At 37.0% G+C, this 27,066-nt stretch overlaps 1 protein-coding gene across 4 annotated transcripts in view; it reads left to right on the top strand.

Annotated features, from left to right (window-relative positions):
* JAK2 (Janus kinase 2) overlaps positions 1–27,066 on the top strand; it is a 162,221-nt gene that overhangs the window by 49,832 nt on the left and 85,323 nt on the right. For all 4 annotated transcript variants that reach the window (XM_059924783.1, XM_059924782.1, XM_059924781.1 and 1 more), the window contains one exon: positions 17,229–17,480. In XM_059924783.1, coding sequence (XP_059780766.1) covers positions 17,255–17,480 — 226 coding nt within the window. In that variant the 5' untranslated portion in view covers positions 17,229–17,254. The remainder of the gene's footprint in view (positions 1–17,228; positions 17,481–27,066) is intronic.

Here is a 27,066-nt window from a genome sequence, read left to right as displayed (position 1 = left end):
TGTTTGGCTAGCCAAATATGTGGTAGAAATGGACAAACTTAAAGTAGAAATGAGAAGAGATAAAGACAACAAAAGTTTAGTTGCTTTGATGCTAAACAGGTATCTGGGGTAATTGTTTAACATTTCTGTTTTTCCTAAAAATACACCTACTTAAAAAAAAAGTTTTATTGAAACATAATTCACATACCATATGATTCCCCCCTAGCCATACATTTTAATTTTAAATTGAAGAAGCAAAACTAGAATCTATATGAGCATGAATAGTGAGAAATTGTATTCAGATATTATTCCCAACACCTTTAATAATAGAGTTTATGTTTTTCTAAAACCATTCTCAAAGAACTTTTTAGGTTTAGTAGTTGAGGGTGAGGGATTATGGAAAATACAACCATTTGTCTTCTAGAATGGTGTTAGGGACAAAGGAACAGAAGGAAAGGATTTTCCGTGTTACAGATTTTCCAATCATAACTTTTTCCTCACTAGTTTCTGTGATTTTGCAGTAAATATTTCTGTGCTGTGCTTCAGCAATTTCTTTTGCTTTGTTATCAGAAACTGCTAAAATCAGACCTCAGGATGGAAACTGGTGAGAGAATGCCTTTTTGAGTACATTTCTTTTAAAAAATAAATGTGCTTTTGTGTGAAATCCTTTTGATTTAATCCTGTACAATCTTGAAGATAACATATCTTCTTGACTAGGTTTGAATACAAGTAATATTTAGCATAAATGCAAGATAGGAGAGTCCTGGAAGGGCAGCAATTCAAAGAAAAGATTTACTTATTTATTGAAATGTCTTAGGTTGCATGAAGAGTTGAGAGTATATCTGGAGAAGTATATCAGTTAGGATTTGGTTTGGCTGCATATAACCGAATATACAAATAATAGTGGATTTATGTTTCGTTGAAGTAAAATAAGTTTGAAACTGTATAGATTATGCTGGACTTGGTGGCTCCCTGGTTGTCAGGAAGCTACTTACTTGTACTCTTTCTCTTCTTCCAACCTTTGCACTGACTTCCATTCTCAGGGTCACCTCTGGTTGCAAGATGGTCATTTTTTAGCTTCAGCTACTGTGTCTTCATTCTAGGTAGCCTGAAGGAGGAAGAGGCAAGGAAAAAGTATGCACTTTATAGCTAAATCACCAAGGAGTAGAATTGTTGGATCATAGTGTGAATGTATGTGTAACTTTGTAAGAAAGTGCTGAACATTTTGGAAAAGTGGCTGTTCAGTTTAACATTCCTACCAGCAATGAGAGTTCCAGTTGCTCTACAACTTTTTAAACATTTGATATTGTCAGTCTTTTAAAAATTTTCCATTTTAATGGGTGTGTGAAAGTATCTTTGGTTTTAATTTGTATTTCCCTAATGATTAGTGATATTCAACTGTTATTCATAAGTACTTTGGGGCAATTTTATATCTCCATTTTAAGTTTGTTCAAATATTCCCCACCTCTTTTTTTATTACTGAATTAGAGGAGTTTCTGTTGTCATGAAGATATTCTTCATTTTTCTCTGGAATCTTTATTCCAGAAAAATGTCTATTCCTTGTACATTCCTTGTATATGTTTATTCCTTGTATATATATTCATTTGTATTATTTTTTAGATTCTACATGTAAGTGATATCATACAGTATTTGTCTTTCTCTGACTTGTTTCACGAAGCATAACTTTCTCTAGGTCCATCCACATTGCTGTAAATGGCAGAATTTCATTTTTTTTTTTCTCGCTGAGTAACATTCCATTGTGTATATATACCACATCTTTTTTATCTATTCATCTGTTGCTGGGCATTTGGGTTGCTTCCATATCTTGGCTGTTGTAAACAGTGCTGCTGTGAATGTAGGGGTGCATGTAGCTTTTCGAATTAGTCTTTGTTTTTTCCGAGTATATACCCAGGAGTGGAATTGCTGGATCATGTGGTCGTTCTATTTTTAGTTTTTTGAGGAAACTCCACATTGTTTTCCATAGAGGCTGCACCAATTTACATTCCCACCAACACTGTAGAAGGGTTTTCTTTTCTCCACATCCTCTGCAACATTTATTATTGGTAGACTTTTTGATGATAGCCATTCTGACAGGTGTGAGGTGATATCTCATTGTTTTGATTTGCATTTCTCTAATAATTAGCAATGTTGAGTATCTTTTCATGTGCCTGTTAGCCATCTCTATGTCTTCTTTAGGAAAATGTTTATTCAGGTTTTCTGGCCTTTTTTTTTTTTTTCTAACAATGTTTTAGTAGTTTTTATTACAGAGTTCTTGTAGCTATTTCAATAGATATGTTCCTAGATATTTGGCTTTTTGTTTAGTGTTGTTTACTGTTATAAATTATATTGGTTTAGAATGTTCATTTTTTAATTGTTTCTGGTATATGGTATTACAATAGATTTTTATATATTGATTTTGTATCTTGCGACCTTACTAAATTCACTTAGTAATTTGTATTTTTTTTTTTAAAGGGAACTTTATTTTTATTTATTTATTGGCTGCATTGGGTCTTCGTTGCTGCGCGGGCTTTCTTTAGTTGCAGCGAGCGGGGCTACTCTTCACTGCGGTGTGCAGGCTTCTCATTGTGGTGGCTTCTCTTGCTGCAGAGCACAGGCTGTAGGTGTGTGGGCTCAGTAGTTGTGGCTCACAGGCTCTAGAGTGCAGGCTCAGTAGTTGTGGCCCACAGGCTTAGTTGCTCCACAGCATGTGGGATCTTCCCGGACCAGGGCTCAAACCTGTGTCCCCTGCATTGGCAGGTGGATTCTTAACCACTGTGCCGCCAGGGAAGCCCACTTAGTAATATTTAGATTCTTTTAAGTTTTATATGTACACAGTCATATCGTGTGTGAATAATGATAGTTTTACTTCTTCCTTTCTAATCATTATACTTTTAATTTCTTTTTCTTGCGGTATTGCACTGGCCAAGACCTCCACTACAATGTTGAATAGAAGTCCTGATTTTGGACATGCATATTAAGTTTTTGAACTCAAGAAGAACAAAATTAATATTTTACCATTAAGTAATTAATTTTAGGTCTTTTGTAGTTACTGTTAATAAGGATGAGGAAGTTTGCTTTTATTTCTAGTTTGCTGAGTTTTTATCATGAACTGTTGTATAATTTTAATAGAGACTATTTTGGCATTTATTGAAATGATCATATGTTACTTTTCTCATTTATTCTAATAATGTGGTAAATTATATTGACCGAATTTTGATTGTTCAGTTAACCTTGCATTTCTGTTGTAAATAACTTAGTGGAGGTTTTTTTTGTTTTTTGGTTTTTTTCCTGCACCACATGGCTTGCAGGATCTTAGTTCCCTGACCAGGGATTGAACCTGGGTCCTGGCAGTGAGAGTGAGTGTCAAGCCCTAACCACTGGAACACCAGGGAATTCCCAAACTCAGTCAAGATTTATTATTCTTTTAAAAATTACTGGATTCAATTTGCCAGTGTTTTTTTGTTGTTGGTTTTTGTTTTGGTTTGGTTTTCTTAGTATTTTTTCTTATATGCTTTATGAGAGTTATTTACCCACAATTTTTTTTTCTTGTCATGTCCTTATTACATTTTGGTATCATGTTTGTGCTCTCCTCTTAAAATGTGTAGAGAAGTGTTTTTTAATTTTTGTTTACTGAGTTTGTGTAAGCTCATTGTTTATTTGTTCATCAGATGTTTGGAAAAATTCACTGAGAATGTCACTGGGCATTCATTGAATATTCTTTGTAGAAAAATTTTAAATTATACATTCAACTAATTTAACAAATATTAAAAATTTAGAACTTTATATTTTTTCCTGTGTCAGTTTTAATAAGTTGTGTTTATAAAGAAACTTGCCCAATTTCTTAGAATTTTTCAAACTTATTGCAGAATGTTTTTATACTCTTAAATATTTTTAATATTTAAGTTTTGGTAATGATGTCAACTTTTCAATTCCTGATTTGGGTAATTTATGTTTTCTCTCTCTTTTTTCTTTATCAGTCTTTCTAGTATTTAAAAGCAGTTTATTAATGCTTCTAAAAAGCCAGCTTTTAAAGTTTGCTTTGGTCTATTTTCGTTTTCACTGATTTCTGCTTATATATTTTTCCTTCTGTGGTCCTTAGCTGATTTGTTGTTCTTTTCCTAGCTTGTTGAAACAAAAGCTCATTAAATAATTTTGTTCAGCCTTTCTTTTTAATTGCATTTCACTCTTTTTTTGGTTATCATTGAATTTAAAGTATTTTCTAACTTTTTCTTTGTCCCATGGATTATTTAAAAGTATGTTGCTTAATTTCTGAATGTATGGGGATTTTCTAATTATTTTTCTGTTATTGATTTTTAGTTTAATCCCATTGTGATCAGAGAACATTATCGAAAATAAGTACATGTTGTGATACTTTTATCAGTGGCCATATTTTTTATAAGAAATTTTTAATTTAAGTGCCGTTGGTAAGTTTACATCAGTTCAAATGCAGATCTTCATATTTTTCAGTGTTGTTTGTTCTTGTTGAAGTATTAAAAATAGCATGAATTTACAGAGTACTGAGTATTACTGACTTTTAAAAAATAATTTAGGGCTTCCCTGGTGGCGCAGTGGTTGAGAATCTGCCTGCCAATGCAGGGGACACAGGTTCGAGCCCTGGTCTGGGAGGATCCCACATGCCGCGGAGCGACTGGGCCCGTGAGCCACAACTACTGAGCCTGCGCGTCTGGAGCCTGTGCTCCACAACAAGAGAGGCCGCGATAGTGAGAGGCCTGCGCACCGTGATGAAGAGTGGCCCCCGCTTGCCACAACTGGAGAAAGCCCTCGCACAGAAACGAAGACCCAACACAGCCAATAAATAAATAAATAATAAAAGCTTTCATCATATTATTAAAAAAAAAAATGTTGACTATATTTAAAAAAAAAAAATAATTTAATATACTTTGTAACTGGAAAAATTTTCATCAAACTGTTAAGAGTGTTGATACACACTTTGCTGCACAGCAGAAATTAACACAACATTGTGAATCAACTATACTTCAATAAAATTTTTAAAAAAGAGTGTTGATTCAGAGAATGAAAAGAATAGGTAGTGATAAAGCTGACTTTCACATTTTTCCATAGTCCTCTTCAGTGTTGTTATTTATTCAGTATTTTAAAGAATTACATAAATTAATCATGATCTCTAACATTTAATCAACATTATGGATCTTGAATAGATAAAATAGTTGCTTGCTCCATTGTTTATATTTTGAATGGAAATCATATAGAGTATGATTCCTTTAGTATTTGTTGATAATTGCTTTGTGGCCTAACATGTGGTCTACTTTCATAAATATTTCAGCCACATTTGAAAAGGATGTATGTTGTATGTTCATCAGTTGTTGGGTGTTTCCTTTTGATTGCTTGTATTTCTCAGTGAAATGTAGGAAGTGGAAATTAAGAATTGGGGTTGCAGTTTTGGTGATTGAGGAGAAAGGAAAAAGGTATGAGTTGTCTAGAATGAGAGTAAATGAACTAAGGAAATATAAAATGATAGGTGAGCAGCACTAAAGACCCATTTGAGGTTATCATTTATGAATTTAAAGAGCGATCAATCTGAATTCATGTATGTTTCCATCAGCCATGATTATATGTGTAGGTGGAAGCTCTGAATAGTCAGAATTAAATTGAACTCTTTTAGAGTTTCCCCATTGTCTTTGGTGTTCTAACCCTTTGCTTTGATCTGTGCAAGTATAAGTCTTTTTAAAATTAATCTTTATCTCCTCTCAGAAGATTCTTTTAATAGGAGCTGAGGTATCTTTAACACCAATTAAGTTTCTTCTTTTATTAAAAAATTTTTTTCTTCACTGTGTTCTTTTTCTTTCTCTGTCTAGAGCTCTTAGAGTTGTACTTTCTTTGTTGATCCTCTACATTTCTTAGTTTTTTGCCTCTCTTTCTCTCTATCTCTGATACAGGAAACTGGGAGTTTGTCTTGACTTTGTCTTCCAGATTATTACTTGTTCTCTTTAGTTGTATTCAACGCTTTCATTGAGATGTAATTGTTTAAAAAAATGTAAACTGTTTTTATTTTCTGCTCCTTTTTGATGATCATCTAATTATACTTTGTATTTTCAAAATCTTCTGCAATCTCTCTGAGGGTAACAAGTAGAATATTTTTTTAAAAGTTCTTTTCCTGTATTATCTCTGTTTCTTTTGAGGTCAGTTGTTCTGCTCTTCATTTTTTTTTTTTAATTTTAAAAATTTATTTATATTATTTTTATTTTTGGCTGTGTTGGGTCTTCGTTGCTGCGTGTGGGCTTTCTCTAGTTGCAGTGAGTGGGAGCTACTCTTTGTTGCGGTGCACAGGCTTCTCATTGCAGTGGCTTCTCTTGTTGCAGGGCACGGGCTCTAGGCACACGGGCTTCAGTAGTTGTGGCACATGAGCTCAGTAGTTGTGACTTGCGGGCTCTAGAGCACAGGCTCAGTAGTTCTGGCGCATGGGCTTAGTTGCTCAGCGGCATGTGGGATCTTCCTAGACCAGGGATTAAACCTGTGTCCCCTGCATAGGCAGGCGGATTCTTAACCACTGTGCCTCCAGGGAAGCCCTGCTCTTCATTTTGATTTGACTTTTTTATGCTTCCTTCCTCCACCCCAGCTCCCAGTAGATGATGATTTTTGATTATCTTTGGATATTTGTGGTTTTTGTATGTGTGCAGAAAACTTTTTTTATGCTTGTTGATGCTTTCTTCTGTGTACTTTAAATAGAGTGTATTTCCTCTGCTCTCTGTCACCTATTCCTATCTACTTTTAATCTTTCAGGAATTCTTCTACATTTCCGATTTGCTGCTAGCACCTTTTCTTCTTTTTCCAAGCTATCACGAATTTATTTGTATAAAGATTTTGTTTAATTCCTTTTCATCCTTTTTAGCTATTGATGTTATCTGTTTTACTTTGACATCTATTATAAGCTACATCATACATTATTATCATTAATGCTTTAAACAATTGTCAGTTGTCCTTTAAAATTTTTAAGAAACTAAAGGAAATAGTCTGATTGCCCACATATGTATTATTTTGGGGTTCTTCATTCATTTTTGCAAATATGAATTTGTATCTGGTATCATCTCCCTTTAATCCAGAGAATTTCCTTGAGCATTTCTTGTAGTTTGGGTTTGTTGGTGGTGTGTTCACACAGCATTCATTTATCCAAAAATAATGTTTGTTTTGCCATAAATTTTGAAGGTTAGGTTTTGTGGGTCATAGAATTTTAGGCTAACAGCTTTCTTTCCTCCCTACCAGCACTTTGCCTTCTGGCCTCCAGTCTTTCTGAAGAGATGTCAGTTGTATTTTTTATCTTGGTGTTACTGTATGTTTGTGGCTGCTTTAAGATTTGCTCTTTGTCTTTGATTTTTAGAAGTTTGATTATGATGTAACTAGGTATGGATTTATACTGATTGGGGTTAGGTAACTTTTTTGGATTAGTGGACTGTTGTTTTTTTAAAAACTTAGAAAAAAAACTGGCTAATAGTTTTCAAATATTTCTTCTGTCTGTATATATTTTCTCTACATCACATTTTTCTTTTGATGTTAAGTAAGTTTCAGCTGATGGTTGTCTATTGTGGGTGATATATTGTATAAGCTCTGGATAGTGTAGATTTTAATTTTTCTCTAAAGTATTGAGTTTTGTTCTAGTAGGCAGTTCAGTTAAATCTACTGGCAGATTAGCTTGATCCTATGGAAACTTGGTTGTAGGCTCTGTTAGGACAGGTCTGTTTCAGTTTTGCCTTTAGTTCTGATGTGGTTCTTATTCCTCAAGTATGGCTTTTCTGGAAGTTTAAACAGAAAGCCCGAGGTATTTACCTTTTAACTCCAAATTCTGCCTCTCCAAGGACTAAGCAGCTGTTGAAATCTCTTCACGACTCTTTCAGGTTTCCAGTTACTGCCTCTCCCTGGGCTTCTTGGATTTTCATCTCATACACAGAGGGGAGTTCAGGAGTCACTCCCCCATGTCTCCCTTTTTTCCCCCCTGGGATTTCTGCTTTCAACTTCTACCTCTTTTAGCAGCTCCAAAGTTCATTCCCTGATACTTCTACCCAGTAAGACTACAGCTTTGTACAAGAGCTCTATCCTCTTCTCCAGTACCTACATATGCATTACACAGACTGTATAGTCCCCTCAGGATAAAGATGGATAAATGTGGACCTCATTCAGTGTGATTTCATTCTTTCAAGGATCAGATCCCATCCAGTTTCTCTGTGCTTTTGTTTGCTTGCCAGTGCCTTCAAACAGTGTTTTTAATTTACTTATTTATTTATGGCTGTGTTGGGTCTTCGTTTCTGTGCTAGGGCCTTCTCCAGTTGCGGCAAGTGGGGGCCACTCTTCACCGCAGTGCGCGGGCCCCTCACCATTGCGGCCCCTCCCGCTGCAGAGCACAGGCTCCAGACGCGCAGGCTCAGCAACTGTGGCTCACGGGCCCAGCCGCTCCGCGGCACGCGGGATCCTCCGGGACCAGGGCTTGAACCCGCGTCCCCTGCACTGGCAGGTGGACTCTCAACCACTGCGCCACCAGGGAAGCCCCCAAACAGTGTTTTTAAAGATAGTTTTCCAGAGCTTGTAATTCTTCTCAGCAGGAGCATTAGCCCAGGATAAATTACTCTGTCATTACAGGAAGTCTGTATTTTTTAAATGATTTAAAATTATCATTATTATTATTATTTACCATTTCACTGGTGTTTGTAGCTGAAGGGGAATGCTCATGATTGTTTCAAATTTCTCTTTAAGGGAATCAATACAGTCTTGGTCTTGAGACCTTATCCTTGAGTTTTCCACACACCAAACTCCTGTAATTGTACTGTATGAAATTAATTCATGATTATGAGCATGGTATTCATTCATTAAATATTTAGTAAGATCTATGTTTCGAGACTTTTCTAGCTGCTGAGAACAGATTGTTGAACAAGGCAGATGAGACCTTTTTAAATATTACAAGCTATTGAAGCCTATAATTCAGTGGTGAAAGGAGCACGTAAGAAGAGATACATGGTGAATTGAAGAGGTAGGCAGCAGACAGGTAATGTAGGACTCGTAGAGTTTTATTCTAAGTGTAATGGAAAGCCATGAGTTCATTTACAGGACCCCCTCCCAACCCCTGCCTGTAGCTTTAGACACAGGTCGTCTAGTGCAGCACAGGCAAAAATGCCTGTTCTCCTTTCTCCTTGGAAGGGGCTTAATACGTACTTTCCCGGATGTTGCCTGAGGGTCTGGCTTCTAATCAGCCTGCATCTAGGGCCCGAATGCAGTATTCCTTTTTGGGACATGATGAGTCTTAGCACACCCTCAAGTACTGGGAACCACTAGGAGCAAAGAAGGTGACTTGGACAGTCACAAAGGTTTGAGAGACATTTAGGAGCTTAGGCTGGGCTGATTGATGAGGTTCATCCCCTACACTAGATCTATCTGTCAAGACTGGGCGAGGTGGCTGTTCTATCCAGTGCACAGAAACCAACACAGAGAGTCAAGGAAAATGAAAAAACAGAGGAATATGTTCCAAACAAAAGAACAAGATAAATCTCCAGAAACAGATCTTAATGAAACAGAGGTAAGTGATTTACCTGATAGAGAGTTCAAAGTAAGTCATAAAGATGCTCACTGAGGTTGGGAGAGCAGTGCATGAATGAAGTGAAAATTTCAACAAAGAGATCGAAAATATTAAAAAGTACCAACAGAAATCACAGAGCTGAAGAATGCAATGACTGAACTGAAAAATTCAATAGAGGGATTCAACAGCAGACTAGATCACGCAGAAGAAAGGATTAGTGAACTAGAAGACAGGACAGTGGAATGCATCCAATCAGAGGAGCAATTAAAAAAAAAAAAAAGAGTGAATGTAGCTTACGGGCTTTATCAAGAAGACTTCTATATGCATTATAGGGTTCCCAGAAGGAGAAGAGAGAGAGAGAAAGGGGCAGAAAGCTTATTTGAAGAAATAATGGCTGAAAACTTTTCTAACTTGAGGAAAGAAACAGACATCCAGATCTAGGAAGCCTGAGAATATCAAATATGATGAATTTAAAGAAGCTCACACTGAGGCACATTATAATTAAATTGTTAAAAGTTAAACACAAGGAGAGAATCTTAAAAGCAGCAAGAGAAAGCCTATTACCTAAAAGGGAATCTGTATTAAGGTCATCAGATTTTTTAGCAGAAACTTTGCAGGCTAGAAGAGAGTGGGCTGATACATACCAAGTGCTGAAAGAAAAAATAAAGCCAACCAAGAATACTCTACCCAGGAAAGCTGTCCTTCAGAACTGAAGGAGAGATAAAGAGTTTTTCATACAAACAAAAACTAAAGGAATTCATTAGCACTAGACCAGCCTTACAAGAAATATTAAAAGGAGTTATTTGAGCTGAAATGTAAGGATGCTAGTTAGTCACAGTAAAACATATGAAAGTATAAAACTCACTGGTTAAGATAAATACATAGTCAAATTCAGAATACTGTAATGTTGCAAAGTTGGTGGGTAAATCACTTATAACTCTAGTATGAAGAATAACTAACTAGTTATTCTAGTATTAAAATAACTAACTAAAATAATACGTTAATGGATACACAATGCAAAAAGATGTAAATTGTGACATTAAAAACATAAAATGTGAGAGGGGGAAAGTAAAAATGTAGAGCCTTTGTGTGCATTAGAAATTAAGCTGTTATCAGCTTAAAAGAGACTGTTATAAAAATAAGATATTTAATTTAAGCCTCATGGTAACCACACAAAAAAACCTATAGAATATAAACAAAAGATAAAGAGAAAGGGATCAAAGCATTCCACTACAGAAAATCATTAGATGTCAAAGTAAAAGAGCATGAAAGGAACAAAGGAATTAGAAAATGACCAGAAAACAATTAACAAAAGGGCAATAGTACATTCATACCTTTCAATAAATACTTTAAATATAAATGGACTAAATTCTATAGTCAAAAGATATAGAGTGGCTGCAGCAAGAGAGTGGCAACCGAGGAGCAGAGCACTTCACCATTGAACTGATGGAGGAGAACTTCCAGCAGCTCCAAGCAGAGCATGACAGACAGGCTAAGGAACTGTTCCTATTGAGGAAGACCTTGCAGGAATTGGAGGTGAGAATCAAAACGCAGAAACAGACCCTCAGTGCCCAAGATGAGTCTATTAAAAAGCTTCTTGAGATGTTGCAAAGTAAAGGTTTGCTGTCCAAAAGTCTTGAGGATGACAGTGAATGGACACGTAGGATGGCAGAGGCTGAGTCTCAAGTCAGCCACTTGGAAGTGATTTTAGACCAGAAAGAGAAGGAAAACATACATCTTAGAGAGATGAAGAAGCCAAAGATCAGAGAGAGGAAGTAAGCTGCTGAAGGTCATGAAGTAGGAGCTGGTAGAAGAGCTGATTGACTCTGGGGTGCAAGAGCCTACAGTATGCATGGGTGTGCCCAGTGTTTTCTGATTCCCCCTTTGCACTGACATTCCTTTAACTCAGTTGTTCTTGCCCCTGGAGCTTATGAGAACAATCCAAGAAGTTTAAAAATGCATGCAAGTTCCACCCCCAGATCTGATTAATTCAATTAGAATCACTAGAAAGGAGGCCCAGGTGATTCTACTGTGCAGAGAAGTTTGGCTGAGAGCTCCTCTCCTCTCTGCCCTTTATTCCTGGTCAGTTTTGTTTTGTTTTTTTAAAAATAAATTTATTTATTTATTTATTTATTTATTTATTTTTTAAAAAAGGAAACTCATTTCAGCTTTAAAGACACACCTAGACTGAAAATTAAGGGATGGGGAAAATATTACATCAAATGGTAGCCAAAAGAAGGCACGGATAAGTATACTTGTATCAGACAAAGTAGACTCTAAACCAAAGACTGCACCAAGAGATAAAGAAGGTCATTGTGTAATGATGAAGGGGTCAGTTCATCAAGAGGAGCTAGTAACTACTTATGTACCCAAAAGAGGAACACCTAAACATATGAAGCAAACATTAACTGATCTGAAGGGAAAAATATATAGCAATACAAAACTAGTAGGGGACTTTGATACCCTGCTTTGAACAATGGATAGGTCATCCAGACAAAGTCAATAAGGAAATATGGGAATTAAATTACAGTTAGGTCAAGTTAGATCATATGGTCATCTCAATAGAGGCAGAAAAAGCATTTGACAGAATTCAACATCCATTTATGATAAAAACTCTCAACAAATTGGATATAGAAGAAATGTTCCTTAATTATAATAAGTCATGTATCACAAGCTCACATCTAACATCATACTCAGTGATGAAAAGCTGAAAGCTTTCCCTCAAGATCTGGAACAAGACAAGGTTACCTATTTTCACCACTTTTATTCAAAATAGAACTGGAAGTTCCAGCCAGAACAATTATGCAAGAAAAGAGAAATAAAAGACACTAGTATCAGAAAGGAAGAAGTAAAAATGTCTCTCTTTGCAGGTGACATGTTATTATATGTAGAAAACCCTAAAGACCACCAAGAAACTGTTAGAACTAATAAACAAATTCATTATAAATTGCAGGATATAAAGTCAGTATACAAAAATCATTTGTGTTTGTATGCACTAAAAATGAACTACCAGAGAAATTAAGAAAAACAATCCCTATTACAATATCAAAAATAATAAAATATTTGGAAATAAATTTAAGCAAGGAGTTAAATAACTGTACACTGAAAACTACATGACATTGATGCAAGATGTCAAAGAAGATACATATAAACAGAAAGATATGCTGTGCTCATAGATTGGAGGAATTAATACTGTTCAAATGTCCATACTACCCAAAGTGATCTGCGGATTCAATGCAGTCCCTATCAGAATTCCAATTGCATTTTTCACAGATGAAGAACAAACCTAAAATGTGTATGGAACCACAGAAGATTCCAAATAGCCAAAAAAACTGTCTTAAGAAAGAACAAAGTTGGAGTCATCATAATTCCTGATTTTAAACTATGTACAAAGCTATAGTAATCAAAACAGCATGGTATTAAAAACAAACGAGCAAACAAACAGTACGGTATTGACATTAGAAACAGATGCATAGATCAGTGGAATGGAATAGGAGAGCCCTGAACTAAACCCATGCATATATGGTCAATTAATTTTTGACAAAGAAGCAAAGTCTATACATGTGGAAAAGATGGTCTTTTCAATATATGGTGTTGGAAAAACTGGGTAGTCACATGTGAAAGGGTAAAACGAGCCCTTATCTTACACCATGCAGAAAAATCAACTCAAAATGGATTAAGGAGTTGTACTTAAGACCTAAAACATAAGGGTTATGCTCTGTTGCATTGGTCTTGGCAATGATTTTTTTTTTTTTTGGGTTTGACACAAAAGCAAAGCAAACAAAAGTAAAAATAAACAAGTGGGACTACATCAAACTAAAAAGCTTCTGCTTAGCAAAAGAAACCATCAACAGAATGAAAAGCCAACCTGAAGAAAATATTTGTCAACTACCCATCTGTTAAGAGGATAATATCTGAAATACATAAGGAACTCATACAACTCAATAACAACAAACCCCCAAATAACCCAATTAAAAAATGGTCAAAGGATCTGAATTTTTTCCAAAGACATACAAAAATGGCCAACAGGTACATGAAAAGGTACTCAGCATCATTAATCATCAGGGAAATGCAAATCAAGACCATAGTGAGATATCACCTCACACCTATTAGAATGTCATTCAAAGGACAAAAGATAAAAAATACTGGAGAGGATGTGGGGAAAAGGATCCCTTGTAAGTTTTTGGTGGGAATGTAAACTGGAACAGCCACTATGGAGACAGTATGGCATTCCTCAAGAAATTAAAAATAAAGCTAGTGTATGATCCAGCAATCCCACTTCTGGGTATATGTCCAATGGAAGTTTAAACATTATTCTGAAGACATATCTGTACTTCCACATTCATTGCAGCAGCATTTGCAACAGCCGAGGTATGGAAACAACCAAAGTATCTGTCAACAGACGAATGGATCAAGAAAACGTGGTGTATATATATGTGCGCGTGTGCACACGCTCGCACACACACACAGAGGAATATTATTCAGCTTTTAAAAAGGAATACTTGTCATTTGTGACAACGTGAATGAGCCTGGAGGACATTATGCTAAGTGAAATAAGCCAGCCAGAACCACAAATACTGCATGTTATCACTTATATGTGGAATCTTAAAAAAAGTTTAGGAAACAGACAGTAGAAAAGTGGTTGCCAGGGTTGGGGGAAATAGAAATGGGTAAAAGGGTAGATTTTCACTTATAAGATAAATAAGTTCTGAGCATCTGTGTATAACGTGACTGTGGTTGATAGCACTGTGTTGTAGAATTGAAATTTTCTAAAGAGTAGAATTTAAATGTTCCCTCACCCACCAAAACGGTAAATTCATGAGGTTGATGGAGGTGTTAATTGACTTAATGGGGGAAGACTTTCACAATGTATACATATATTAAATCATCATGTTTTATACTTTAAATATCTTATTTGTTAATTATACCTCAGTATAGCTGAAAAAAATTTATTTCAAAGACTACAACAGAAAAACCCTTAAGGCCTCACTGAGAGATCTACTAAAAAATATATTTCAGTAGGAAAAAGTGAGTTCAAAAGGAAGGCATAGGATCCAAAATAATGGTGAGCACAAACTGATGAAATTCTAGCATATTTGCTCTTTAATGGCTAAGAATTCATCTGATGGCTTTCTATAGCTGAGTAACAGAGATAGTGTAATAGAGTATAAGAAATATTTTTAAAAATTCTGTTTTTCAACAAATTAAAATTGTTTAAATTTGCATATCCAAATGCAGAGGAACTTCAAAAATCTTGCAGTTTTGCTCACAATTTGCCAGTTTTTTGTTTTGTTTTTACACACTGATAGTTTTATATTATTTGAATAAATATTAACTCTAGTATTTTCTCTAATAGAATAAGGTCCTTGTAGTTGAATGTAGAACTATGTTTCATATTGCAGTTCACTTAATAATCACTTCATTTATTTAATATCTGTATTTAGAACGGTGCCTGGCATATAGTAAATGCTGTGCAAGTGTGTTTGCTGTTATTCCCATCCTCTTCCTTCACGTAGCTCATGATTTAAATGATTACATCTGTGGGGAAGGTTGTCAGATTTTCAGGTCTTCCAAATATCAGTCTCATGTTTTAACTGCCAGCTAGATTTTGGTCTAATTGCCCTGCTTTCATTCCTAAATAAAAGTCTGTAGAACAGTAGTCTTTATTTTCCTCACCTTCCAAAGTCAAGGGACAAAGTCCTTCTAATAATGGTATTACAGAACTCCCAAGTTTGAAATCCTCATACTATCTTTTACTTCTGGCTTCTATATTCAGTTAGTCCTCATGGTGCATCAAGTCTTCCTCTTTTATTACCTCTAACCATCCAACTATTGCTGTTTCAGTTCAGGATCTTAGTATTGCCTAGGTTATTGTAATAGCTTTCTAACTATATCACTTCACCTTTCTAATCATTATTGACTGTGGGATAAAGTTTAAATTCTTTGGTCTGACATTTGGACCTTCTTTTATTTCGTACTGTATCAGTTAGGATTGCACTTACTTATACGTAACAAGGTGTCTGGTGGTTGGTAGGGGATTCCTGACATTGATTCAGCTGCTTAAGGTTGCCAGGTCGTTTATTCTCTTGGCCTTTCCTTCATGGTTACATGGTGTTAAGGTGACTGCCCTACCTATATTCATGCTTAGATTCAGACAGAAGGTGAAGGGGAAAAAGTAAAAGGAGGCATGCCAGCTACGTCAACCTTTTTTTAAGGAGTGGTCCTGAAAGTACCACCCAGCAACTTTCACTTAAATCTCATTTGCTTAAACTGGTTCACATGGCTATCCATCTGTGGGGAAGTAGAGTTTTTTTGGGGGAGTACATTGGTATACCCTGCCATTTGGACTTTTGTATCAAGGAAGAAGGGGGAAATGCATACTGGGTATGTAGCTGCAGTTTTGTTACAAGTATCCGGGTCTTAGTTGCAGCATGCAGGCTTCTCTCTAGTTGTGGCGTGCGGGTTTTCTCTCTCTAGTTGTGGCGCACGGGCTCCAGGGCGCGTGGGCTCTGTAGTTTGCAGCACACGGGCTCTCGTGTTGAGGCGTGGGAGCTCGGTAGTTGTGGCGCGTGGGCTTAGTTGCCCCGCGGCATGTGGGATCTTAGTTCCCTGACCGGGGATTGAACCAGCGTCCCCTGCATTGCAAGGCAGATTCTTTACCACTGGACCACCAGGGAAGTCCCTATCCATCTGTATTTTTAATCCTTTCCTAAGTGGTATAACTTCTCAAATACTTCACTCAGACCAATAAATTATTGAACATATCTTGTATCTTTCTACTCTTCAGAACAGTTCCACTCTTCCAGAACGTTCTTCCTCTTCCATCCATCAAAATCCAATTCATGCTTCAAGAACAGTTTTAAATATGACCTCCTCTAATAAAGCTCATCAGTTAATCCCAGCTTGAAATGTTATTTTTCCCTTCCAGATTCCAGTAAGCAATTGTCAGAGTAATCTGTTGAGAAATCATGTCGCTTTGTGGAATCTCTTCTTCTGTTGTCTGTAACTGATTTTGTTTGTTCTGTTAGTGTTATATATTTATATTGTGGTTCCTCAGTTAGTGTATAAGCTTCAATTTTATTGTCGTTGTCCACAGGAAGTTTATAATTTTGATATCTCTCACTGTGCTTTGTATATAGTAGTATAGGCATACCTCATTTTACTGTGCTTCCCCGATACTGGTTTTTTACAGTTGAAGGTTTGTGGCACCCCTGTGTTAAGCAAGTCTATCAGTGCCAATTTCCCAAGAACATTTGCTCACTTCATGTCTCTTTGTCACATTTTTGATACTTCTTGCAATATTTTAAACTTCTTCATTATTATTTGTTATGGTGATCTATGATCAGTGATCTTTGGTAATACTATTGTTAAAAGATTACAAATCGCTGAAGGCTCAGATGATGGTTAGCAATAAAGTATTTTTTAATTAAGGTATGTACAATTTTTTTTTAGACATAATGCTATTGCATACTCAGTATACTACAGTATAGTGTAAATATAACTTTTATAGGTACTGGGAGACCAATAAATTTGTGTGACTTTATTGCACTGGTCTGGAACAAAACCCTCAGTATCTGTCTGAGAAATGACTGTACATGATAGTTATTCAGTTAATGGATTTGACAGTCATTGTTGTCAGTGAAGACTTCTTTATATATGAAGGATAACTTATGAATATCACGTTCATTTGTAACTTTGGTTTCTCTTACAGGCAAATGTTCTGAAAAAAGACTGTGCATGGGAATGGCATGCCTTACAATGACAGAAATGGAAGGAACATCCTCATCTCCTGTACATCAGAATGGTGATATTCCTGGAAATGCTAATTCTGTGAAGCAAATAGATCCAGTCCTACAGGTCTATCTTTATCATTCCCTTGGAAAAGCCGAGGGGGATTATCTGACGTTTCCAACTGGGGAGTATGTTGCAGAAGAGATTTGTGTTGCTGCTTCTAAAGCTTGTGGTAAGTGTTAAAAAGCAGCGTTTTTCTTCTTATTAATATATCCGTGCTTTAATTATGCTACTCTTAACACAAGGTACATGTATAATATATTTTTTACGCTTCTGTGACTGACAAGTGTTTTCATATGCATATAAAATGAGAATATCACTAAAGTAGAATTTAAGGTAAATTCTGTGTTGAGCTAGTGGTATAGACTGAATGTTTGTGTTCCCCAAAATTCGTGTTGAAACCTACTTCTCTAATATGATGAGTTTGGAAGTGGGGCTTTCGAGAGATGAACAGTTATGAGGGTGGATTCCTCATCAGTGGGACTGGTACCTTTGTTAAAGAGACCACTGAGAGTTCCGTTGCTCCTTCTGCCATGTGTGGACATAGGAAGAAAATGAATAAGATAAACCATCTATGAACCAGGAATTGGGTCCTTATTAGGCACCACATCTGCCAGCACCTTGATTTTGTACTTCCAAACCTACAGAAATGTGAGAAATACATTTCTGTTTTTTATAAGCCACCTTGTCTGTGGTATTTTTGTTATAGTATCCTGAATGAACTAAAACAAAAATTGGTACTGAGAAGTGGAGGGGTGCTGTAATAAATTCCTAAAAATGTTGAAGTGGCTTTGGAACTGGGTAATGGGTAATGGAAGAGTTTTGAGGTGCATGCTAGAAAAAGCCTACATTGTTGTGAACAGGAGATTCTGGTGTGGACTCAAAAGGAAAGGAGGAGAGGTGTACAGAAAAACCTCAATCTTCTTAGAGAACACCTATGTAATCCTGCGCAGAATATTGGTAGAATTGTGTACTGTAAAGACCATTCTGATAAGATCTCGGGTGGAAATGAGGACTGTGTTATTGGAAACTGAAAGAAAAGTGATCCTTCTTGTAAAGTGTCAAAGAACTTGGCTGAGTTATGTTCATGTTTTAGTGCTTTGTAGAATGTAGAACTTGTGAGCAATGAAATTGGATATTTACTTGAAGTAATTTCTAAGCAAAGGTTTGAAGGTGTGGCTTGAGCCCTCCTAACTGCTTGTAGTTGTAAAAAGTTAATAAACAGAAACCTCAGTAAAATGGAATCAGTAGACCAGAAGGGGGAGTTCTCACGCCCTGCAAGGATACCAGGGCCTAAGAGGAAGAAGAAAGACTCCTCTTCTTTCCTGGCAGGGACTCAAACAATGAAAAGCCTTGGGCTCCTTGTTTACTGTAGCCCTCCCCTCTAGGAGAGTGTTCTCCTTCCCTTGCCTTGGGTGAGCTTCCATGTGGCTCACCATGATTGCAGACTCCAGATTGCAGTTCTCTGCCGATCCCAAATAAATCCATCTTTTTTGGAAAAATACCTGGCAGCCTGTTTGTTTTAGATCAACATAGTATAATTAGAGAGAAATAACTTAAAGGCATAATTATAAATGTTAAGCAAAAAGGAAGCAGGACTTAAAAATTTGGAAAATTCCCCACCTATCCAAAAGATGAGAAAGCCTGTTCAGAAGAGAACACTAAGGGTGTGGCCAAGCAACCATTTGTTAAGATTAGTGTGGATAAGCCATCTCAACAGGAACCAGATGCTGCTGCCTAAAACAATGGAAGAATGACCCTGAAGACAGTTCAGAAATCACCAGGGCTACTGTCTTAGCACAGGGCCTGGAGGCAGAATGATTTCAAAGGAGGAGATGCCAGTGTTTGGAGACCTTGAGCTTGCTGCTTGGTGCTACCTCACCTTGAGGGCTCTGCTGGTGCACTGCTGGTGCTGAGCTCCTTGTCTGCCCCAGGTGTGGTTCTGGCAGCCCCTGGTGCAGCAGCTGCCTCTCAGCAGGGTGCAGGCAACAAACTGGTGGAATAAGCCATCTCCACTAGTGGAGAAGGCACAGGCCCAGGGGGCATGTTTGACTCCACCTAGATTTCAAAGAACAGGAGCCACCCAAATTCACTAGGGCAGGGCTGCCAGGAGCCTTAGGTGCCCACCCTCTGCCCAGCAAAGCTGAAGGGGCAGGAATGCTGCCCAAGTGTGTCCTGTAGGTAGGACCTCTGCTTCAGTGGGCCTGGAGGGCAGAGTATCAAGTTAGAGGATTATTCATGGACCTTAAGGTCCAATGGAATTTGCCCTGTTGGGTTTTAGACTTGCTTGAGACTTGTCACACCTTTCTTGTAAATATCTGTCCTGTGCCTGTTCTGCCATTGTATTTTGGAAGCACATAACTTGTTTAATTTCACAGGTTTACAGCTGGAGAACCTCAGGATGAATTGTACCTTGAGTCTCATCCAAATCTGCTTTAAATGATATTTAGATGAGACTTTGAACTCAGACTTTGAGTTGATGTTGGAATGTGTTAACACTTTTGGGGCTGTTGGGAATAGAATGAACATATTTTGAATGTGAGAAGGATATTATTTTGGGGGTCCAGGAACAGAATGCTATAGACTGAATGTATCTCTTCTCCCTCAAATTCATATGTTGAAACCTAATTTCCCAGTGTGATTGTGTTTGGCGGTGGGGTGATCAGGTCATAAGGTTAAGTATCACCTTATCTCAGTTGCTTTTCTACCCATATGTGGCTCAGTTATAGAACTTGTCTCTTTGGATTATGGATATTCGTGTCTCTTTTTTCAAGATACAGTCAGTTATGTTATAATGTGAAATAGGTGTTCCTAAAATGCACTATGCTCTGCAGAATTGTGCAATAAAAACCATAGGGCTTAGAGGAAAAATGAGATTAGTGACATAACATTCTAAACTTCGTGACATTAAAAAACACAATAAAAACAGCACATGTTAAATGGTAACAAAATATATAAAATCTGCAATATATTTGGCACTTTACGTTAAAAAAGTCTTGAAGCTTGCTTGTGGAAGTGGGCGCTGGAAAGGTTGCATCTTGTGAGTTAGTGTGAGGCTGTAGAAGGAAAGTATCTGAGATCACATGAGAAGTTGTAATACCACATATAGATGGCTGTGGCTCATAACATACACGGTAAACTGAGGTAGCCAGTAGGTGTTTTGTTCCATGTATGTTCTCAGTTTGGATGCCAGGCTGAAGGAGTACCCCCTATATGAGACGTGATGTTCTCCTGGTAAAAGGCAAAAAAAACATGAGAGCTGCTGGAAATGAAATACCTCCCTACTGCCTCTGCTTGGAACTAACACACTCTCACTGCTGCTCAGATTCCATTGAGCAAACCAAGTGATATGGCCAAGCCAGTGTTAGTTAGATGGGGTGGTCCTCTCAGGGACTGGGAAGAGAAGGGTGAGTATTTGTGAGCAGTAATGTAGTCTGCTACACTTTTCCCTTTCGGCCACAAATAATTTCTTTCTTCAGTATTGAGAATAAATTTCCTCCTTCCCCAGTGAGGATACCCAAAGGTGTCATTGAATCAGGCTTAAAATCCAGGCTCTCCCTATATTCTCTCAATCATGTCCAGATGTTATTCTGCTTGATTCAGAGAATCTGTGAACTGAAAAGACAATTATTCTGATATCATATCTACAGCCTTGACAAGTTATATTTCAAAGATATGAGATAGTTTTCCCTAGCATAGAGACAGCAAGGTTTAGACAAAATAGCTATGTAGAGTTATCTTTTGGAATCCTCCCACCTCTCTCTGAGCCCTGTGCCAGTTACTCTTCCATGACTGAGCTACTCACGTATCTAGTATCCTCATATTCCTTTCCATTCCCCTCCCCAAATGCCCTTTATTGTATCTAGCTGCAACTCAGAACTTATGTTGATGACCCTTCGTTAAGTATGGTTTTGATGATAAAATAATTTGCAATAAGTTATAAATGACAAATAGTTTTAATATTGAGATATTTGTATTTAATGAAGAATCTTGATCTGTAGTACCCTCTAATTGTAAAAAATGTTTAGGGGAAATGTATTCCTTTTAAATGACCTTTATTCTTTTCTCAATCCCCAAAGAGTAGAATGTGGAGTTAATGTTATAGCTGTACCCCATTCACCTCTTTCAGCTAGCTAAAATTTATTGACACTGTGTTAAGTGCTTTATGTGTGTTACTCAATTCTTACAACAGCACTAGGGTGTGTAGATGTTGTAGTGTAAGCACCTGACAATTAGCTTTTTAAAAAAATTTTTACTTTATATTGGAACATACTTGATTAACAATGTTGTGTTAGTTTCAGGTGTACAGCAAAGTGATTCAGTTATACATATACATGTATCTATTCTTTTTCAAATTCTTTTCCCATTTAGGTTATTACAGAATACTGAGCAGAGTTCCCTGTGCTATACAGTAGGTCCTTATTGGTTATCTATTTTATTTATTTTTAAAAATTTATTTTTATTTTTGGCTGTGTTGGGTCTTCGTTGCTGCACGCAGGCTTTCTCTAGTTGCGACGAGCGGGGGCTACTCTTCGTCGAGGTGTGCGGGCTTCTCATTGCGGTAGCTTCTCTTGTTGCGGAGCATGGGCTCTAGGCACGTGGGCTTCCATAGTTGTGGCTCGTGGGCTTCCGTAGTTGTGGCTCGTGGGCTCTAGAGCACAGGCTCAGTAGCTGTGGTGCACAGGCTTAGTTGCTCTGTGGCATGTGGGATCTTCCCAGACCAGGGCTCGAACCCGTGTCCCCTGCATTGGCAGCCGGATTCTTAATCACTGCACCACCAGGGAAGCCTGGTTATCTATTTTAAATATAACAGTGTGTACATGTCAATCGCAAACTCCCAATCTATCTGTCTCCCCCGTCCTTCCCCGCCAGTAACCATAAGTTCTCTAAGTCTGTGGGTCTGTTTCTGTTTTGTAAATAAGTTCATTTGTATCATTTTTTTTTAGATTCTGCATATAAGTGATATCATATGATACTTGGCTTCCTCTGTCTGACTTACTTCCCTTAGTATGATAATCTTCAGGTCCTCCATGTTGCCACAAATGGCATTATTTCATTCTTTTTTATGGCTGAGTAATATTCCACTGTATATATGTACCACATCTTCTTTATACATTCCTCTGTCAATGGACATTTAGGTTGCTTCCATGTCTTAGCTATTGTAAATAGTGCTGCAGTGAACACTGAGGTGCATGTATCCTTTCAAACCATGTTTTTCTCCAGATATATGCCCAGGAGTGGGATTGCTGGCTCATATGGTAGCTCTATTTTTAGATTTTTAAGGAGCCTCCAAAATGTTCTCCATAGTGGCTGTACCAATTTACATTCCCACCAACAGTGCAAAAGAGTTCCCTTTTCTCCACACCCTCTCCAGCATTTATTGTTTATAGATTTTTTTCATTATGGCCATTCTGACTGGTGTGAGGTGATATCTCGTAGATTTGATTTGTATTTCTCTAATAATTAGCAATGTTGAGCACCTTTTCATGTGCCTCTTGGCCATCTATATGTCTTCTTTGGAGAAATGTCTATTTAGGTTTTCTGCCCATATTTTGATTGGGTTGTTTGCTGTTTTGGTACACATGAGGTGTTTGTAAATAATGGAGACTAATCCCTTGTCAGTCACATGGTTTGTAAATATTTTCTTCCATTCTGTGGGTTGTCTTTTCGTTTTGTTTATGGTTTCCTTTGCTGTGCAAAAGCTTTTAAGTTTCATTAGGTCCCATTTGTTTATTTTTGTTTTCATTTCCATTTCTGGAGGAGGTGGGTCAAAAGGATCTTGCTGTGATTTATGTCATAGAGTGTTCTGCCTATGTTTTCCTCTAAGAGTTTTATAGTGTCTGGCCTGACATTTAGGTCTTTAATCCATTTTGAGTTTATTTTTATGTATGCTGTTAGAAAGTGTTCTAATTTCATTCTTTTACATGTAGCTGTCCAGTTTTCCCAGCACCACTTATTGAAGAGACTGTCTTTTCTCCATTGTATATTCTTGCCTCCTTTATCAAAGGTAAGGTGACCATATGTGCGTGGATTTATCTCTGGGCTTTCTTTCTGGCTCCATTGATCTATATTTCTGTTTTTGTGCCAGTACCATACTATCTTGATTACTGTAGCTTTGTAATATAGTCTGAAGTCCAGGAGCCTGATTCCATGAGCTCCGTTTTTCTTTCTCAAGATTGCTTTGGCTATTGGGGGTCTTTTGTGTTTCCATACAAATTGTGAAATTTTTTGTTCTAGTTCTGTGACATATGCCATTGGTAATTTGATAGGGATTGCATTGAATCTGTAGATTGCCTTGGGTAGTATACTCATTTTGATAATATTGATCGTTCCAGTCCAAGAACGTGTTATATCTTTCCATCTGCTTGTATCATCTTCAATTTCTTTCATCAGCATCTTAATAGTTTTTAGAGTACAGATCTTTTGTCTCCTTAGATAGGTTTATTCCTAGGTATTTTATTCTTTTTGGTGCAATGGTAGATGGGATTGTTTCTTGAATTTCTCTTCCTGATCTTTCGTTGTTAGTGTATAGAATGCAACAGATTGCTGTGTGTTAATTTTGTATCCTGCAACTTTACTGAATTCATTGATGAGCTCTAGTAGTTTTCTGGTAGCATCTTTAGGATTTTCCATGTATAGTATCATGTCATCTGCAAACAGTGACAGTTTTACTTCTTCTTTTCCAATTTGGATTCCTTTTATTTCTTTTTCTTATTGCTGTGGCTAGGACTTCCAAAACTATGTTGGATAAAAGTGGTGAGAGTGGACATCCTTGTTTTGTTCCTGATCTTAGAGGAAATGCTTTCAGGTTTTCACTATTGAGTATGATGTTAGCTGCAGGTTTCTCATATATGGCCTTTATTATGTTGAGGTAGGTTCCCTACATGCCCACTTTCCAGAGAGTTTTTGTCATAAATGGGTATTGAGTTTTGTCAAAAGCTTTTTCTGTATCTTTTGGGATTATCATATAGTTTTTATTCTTCAATTCTTTGATGTGGTAATTCACACTGATTGATTTGCAGACACTGAAAAATCCCTGCATTCCTGGGATAAATCCCACTTTGATCATGGTGTATGATCTTTTTAATGTAATGTCGGATTTGAATTGGTAGTATTTTGTTGAGGCTTTTTGCGTCTATGTTTATCAGTGATATTGGCCTGTTATTTTCTTGTTTTGTGGTATCTTTGTCTGGTTTTGGTATCATGGTGATGGTGGCCTCATAGAATGAGTTTGGGAGTGTTCCTTCCTCTGCAGTTTTTTTGGAATAGCTGCAGAAGGATAGGTATTAACTCTTCTCTAGGTGTTTGATAGAATATGCATGTGAAGCCATCTGGTCCTGGACTTTATTAGTTGGGAGTTTTTAAATCACATTTTCAACTTCAGTACTTCTGATCCATCTGTTCATATTTTCTGTTTCTTCCTGGTTTAGTTTTGGGAAATTGTACCTTTTTAAGAATTTGTCCACTTCTTCCAGTTGGTCCTTTTTTTGGCATATAGTTGCTTGTAGTAGTCTCTTATGATCCTTTGTACTTCTGTGATGTCCATTGTAACTTCTCCTTTTTCATTTGTAATTTTATTGGTTTGAGCCCTCTCCCCCTTTTTCTTGATGAGTCTGGCTAAAGGTTTATCAATTTTATTTATCTTTTCAAAGAACCAACCTTTAGTTTCATTGATCTTTTCTTTTTTCTTAGTTTCTATTTCATTTCTTTCTGCTCTGATCTTTATGATTTCTTTCATTCTACTAACTTGGGGTTTTGTTTGTTCTTCTTTCTGTAGTTGCTTTAGGTGTAAGGTTAGGTTTTTCATTTGAGATTTTTCTTGTTTCCTGAGGTAAGATTGTATTGCTGTAAACTTCCCTCTTAGAACTGCTTTTGCTGCATCCCATAGGTTTTGGATTGTCGTGCTTTTGTTTCCTTTTGTCTGTAGGTATTTTTTGATTTCCTCTTTGATTTCTTCAGTGATCTGTTGGTTGTTTAGTAGCATATCGTTTAGCCTCCACGTGTTTCCATTTTTTACAGTTTTTTTGTCTCGTAGTTAATTTCTAATCTCATAGCATTGTGGTCGGAAAAGATGCTTGATATGATTTCAGTGTGCTTAAATTTACTGAGGCTGGCTTTGTGGCACAGCATGTGATCACTCCTAGAGAATGTTCCATGTGCACTTGAGAAGAATGTGTATTCTGCAGCTTTCGGATAGAACGCTCTATAAAAATTAAATACATCTGGTCTAATGTGTCATTTAAGGCATGTGTTTCCTTATTGATTTTCTGTCTGGATGATCTGTTCATTGATGAAAGTGGAGAGTGGTCAAGTCCCCCACTATTACTTTGTTACTGTCGATTTCTCCCTTTATGGCTGTTAGTACTTGCCTCCTTTACTGAGGTGCTCCTGTGTTGGGTACGTATATATTTACAATTGTTATATCCTCTTCTTGGATTGACCCCTTGATTATTATGTAGTGTCCTTCTTTGTCTCTTGTAACAGTCTTCATTTTAACGTCTGTTTTGTCTGATATCAGTATTGCTACTCCAGCTTTCTTTTGATTTCCATGTGCATGGAATACCTTTTTCCATCCCCTCACTTTCAGTCTGTATGTGTTCCTAGATCTGAAGTGGATCTCTTGTAGACAGCATATATACGAGTCTAGTTTTTGTATCCATTCAGCCAGTCTATGTCTTTTGTTTGGAGCATTTAATCTGTTTATGTTTAAGATAATTATCAATATGTATATTCTTATTGCCATTTTGTTAATTGTTTGGGATTTATTTTTTAAATTTATTTTTTAAAATTTATTTATTTATTTATTTATGGCTGTGTTAGATCTTCGTTTCTGTGCGAGGGCTTTCTCTAGTTGTGGCAAACGAGGGCCACTCTTCATCGCAGTGTGCAGGCCTCTCACTATCGCGGCCTCTCTTGTTGCGGAGCACAGGCTCCAGACGCGCAGGCTCAGTAATTGTGGCTCACGGGCCTAGTTGCTCCACGGCATGTGGGATCTTCCCAGACCAGGGCTTGAACCCATGTCCCCTGCATTGGCAGGCAGATCCTCAACCACTGCGGCACCAGGGAAGCCCTGGATTTATTTTTGTAGGTTTTTGTTCTTCCCTTACTCTTTTGTTCTCTTGAGATTTGATGACTAACTTTAGTGTTGTGTTTGGATTCCTTTCTCTTTTTTTTTACATGTATCTATTGTAGATTTTCAGTTTGCAGTGACCATGAGGTTTTGATATAGCAGTCTGTATATAAACAAAATTGTTATAAGTTGCTGATCTTTTAATTTCAAATGCATTTCCAGTATCCTGCATTTGTGCTCTCCTCTTCTCACAACTGCTGGTTTTGATATCATATTTCTGTGTGGATGATTTCCTACCTTTACTGTATGTTTGCCTTTACTGGTGAGCTTTCCCATTCGTAATTTTCTTGTTTCTAGTTGTGGACTTTTCTTTTCAGCTTTGAGATGTTCCTTTAGCATTTGTTGCAGAGCTGTTCTGGTGGTGCTGAATTGTTTTAGCTTTTGCTTGTCTGTAAAGCTTTTGATTCCTCTTTCGAATCTGAATGAGATCCTTGCTGGGTAGAGTATTCTTGGTTGTAGGTTCTTCCCTTTCATCACTTGAAATATATTGTGCCACTCCCTTCTGACCTGCAGAGTTTCTGCTGAGAAATCAGCTGATAACCTTATGGGAGTTTCCTTGTATGTTTGTTACTTTTCCCTTGTTGCTTTTAATATTTTTTGTGTGTCTTTAATTTTTGTCAGTTTGATT

The sequence above is a fragment of the Balaenoptera ricei genome, chromosome 6, assembly GCF_028023285.1.
Source record: "Balaenoptera ricei isolate mBalRic1 chromosome 6, mBalRic1.hap2, whole genome shotgun sequence".
Classification (NCBI taxonomy): domain Eukaryota; kingdom Metazoa; phylum Chordata; class Mammalia; order Artiodactyla; family Balaenopteridae; genus Balaenoptera; species Balaenoptera ricei.
The sequence above is the reverse complement of the archived record's forward strand: the minus strand, read 5'-3'. Positions and strand labels throughout refer to the sequence as shown.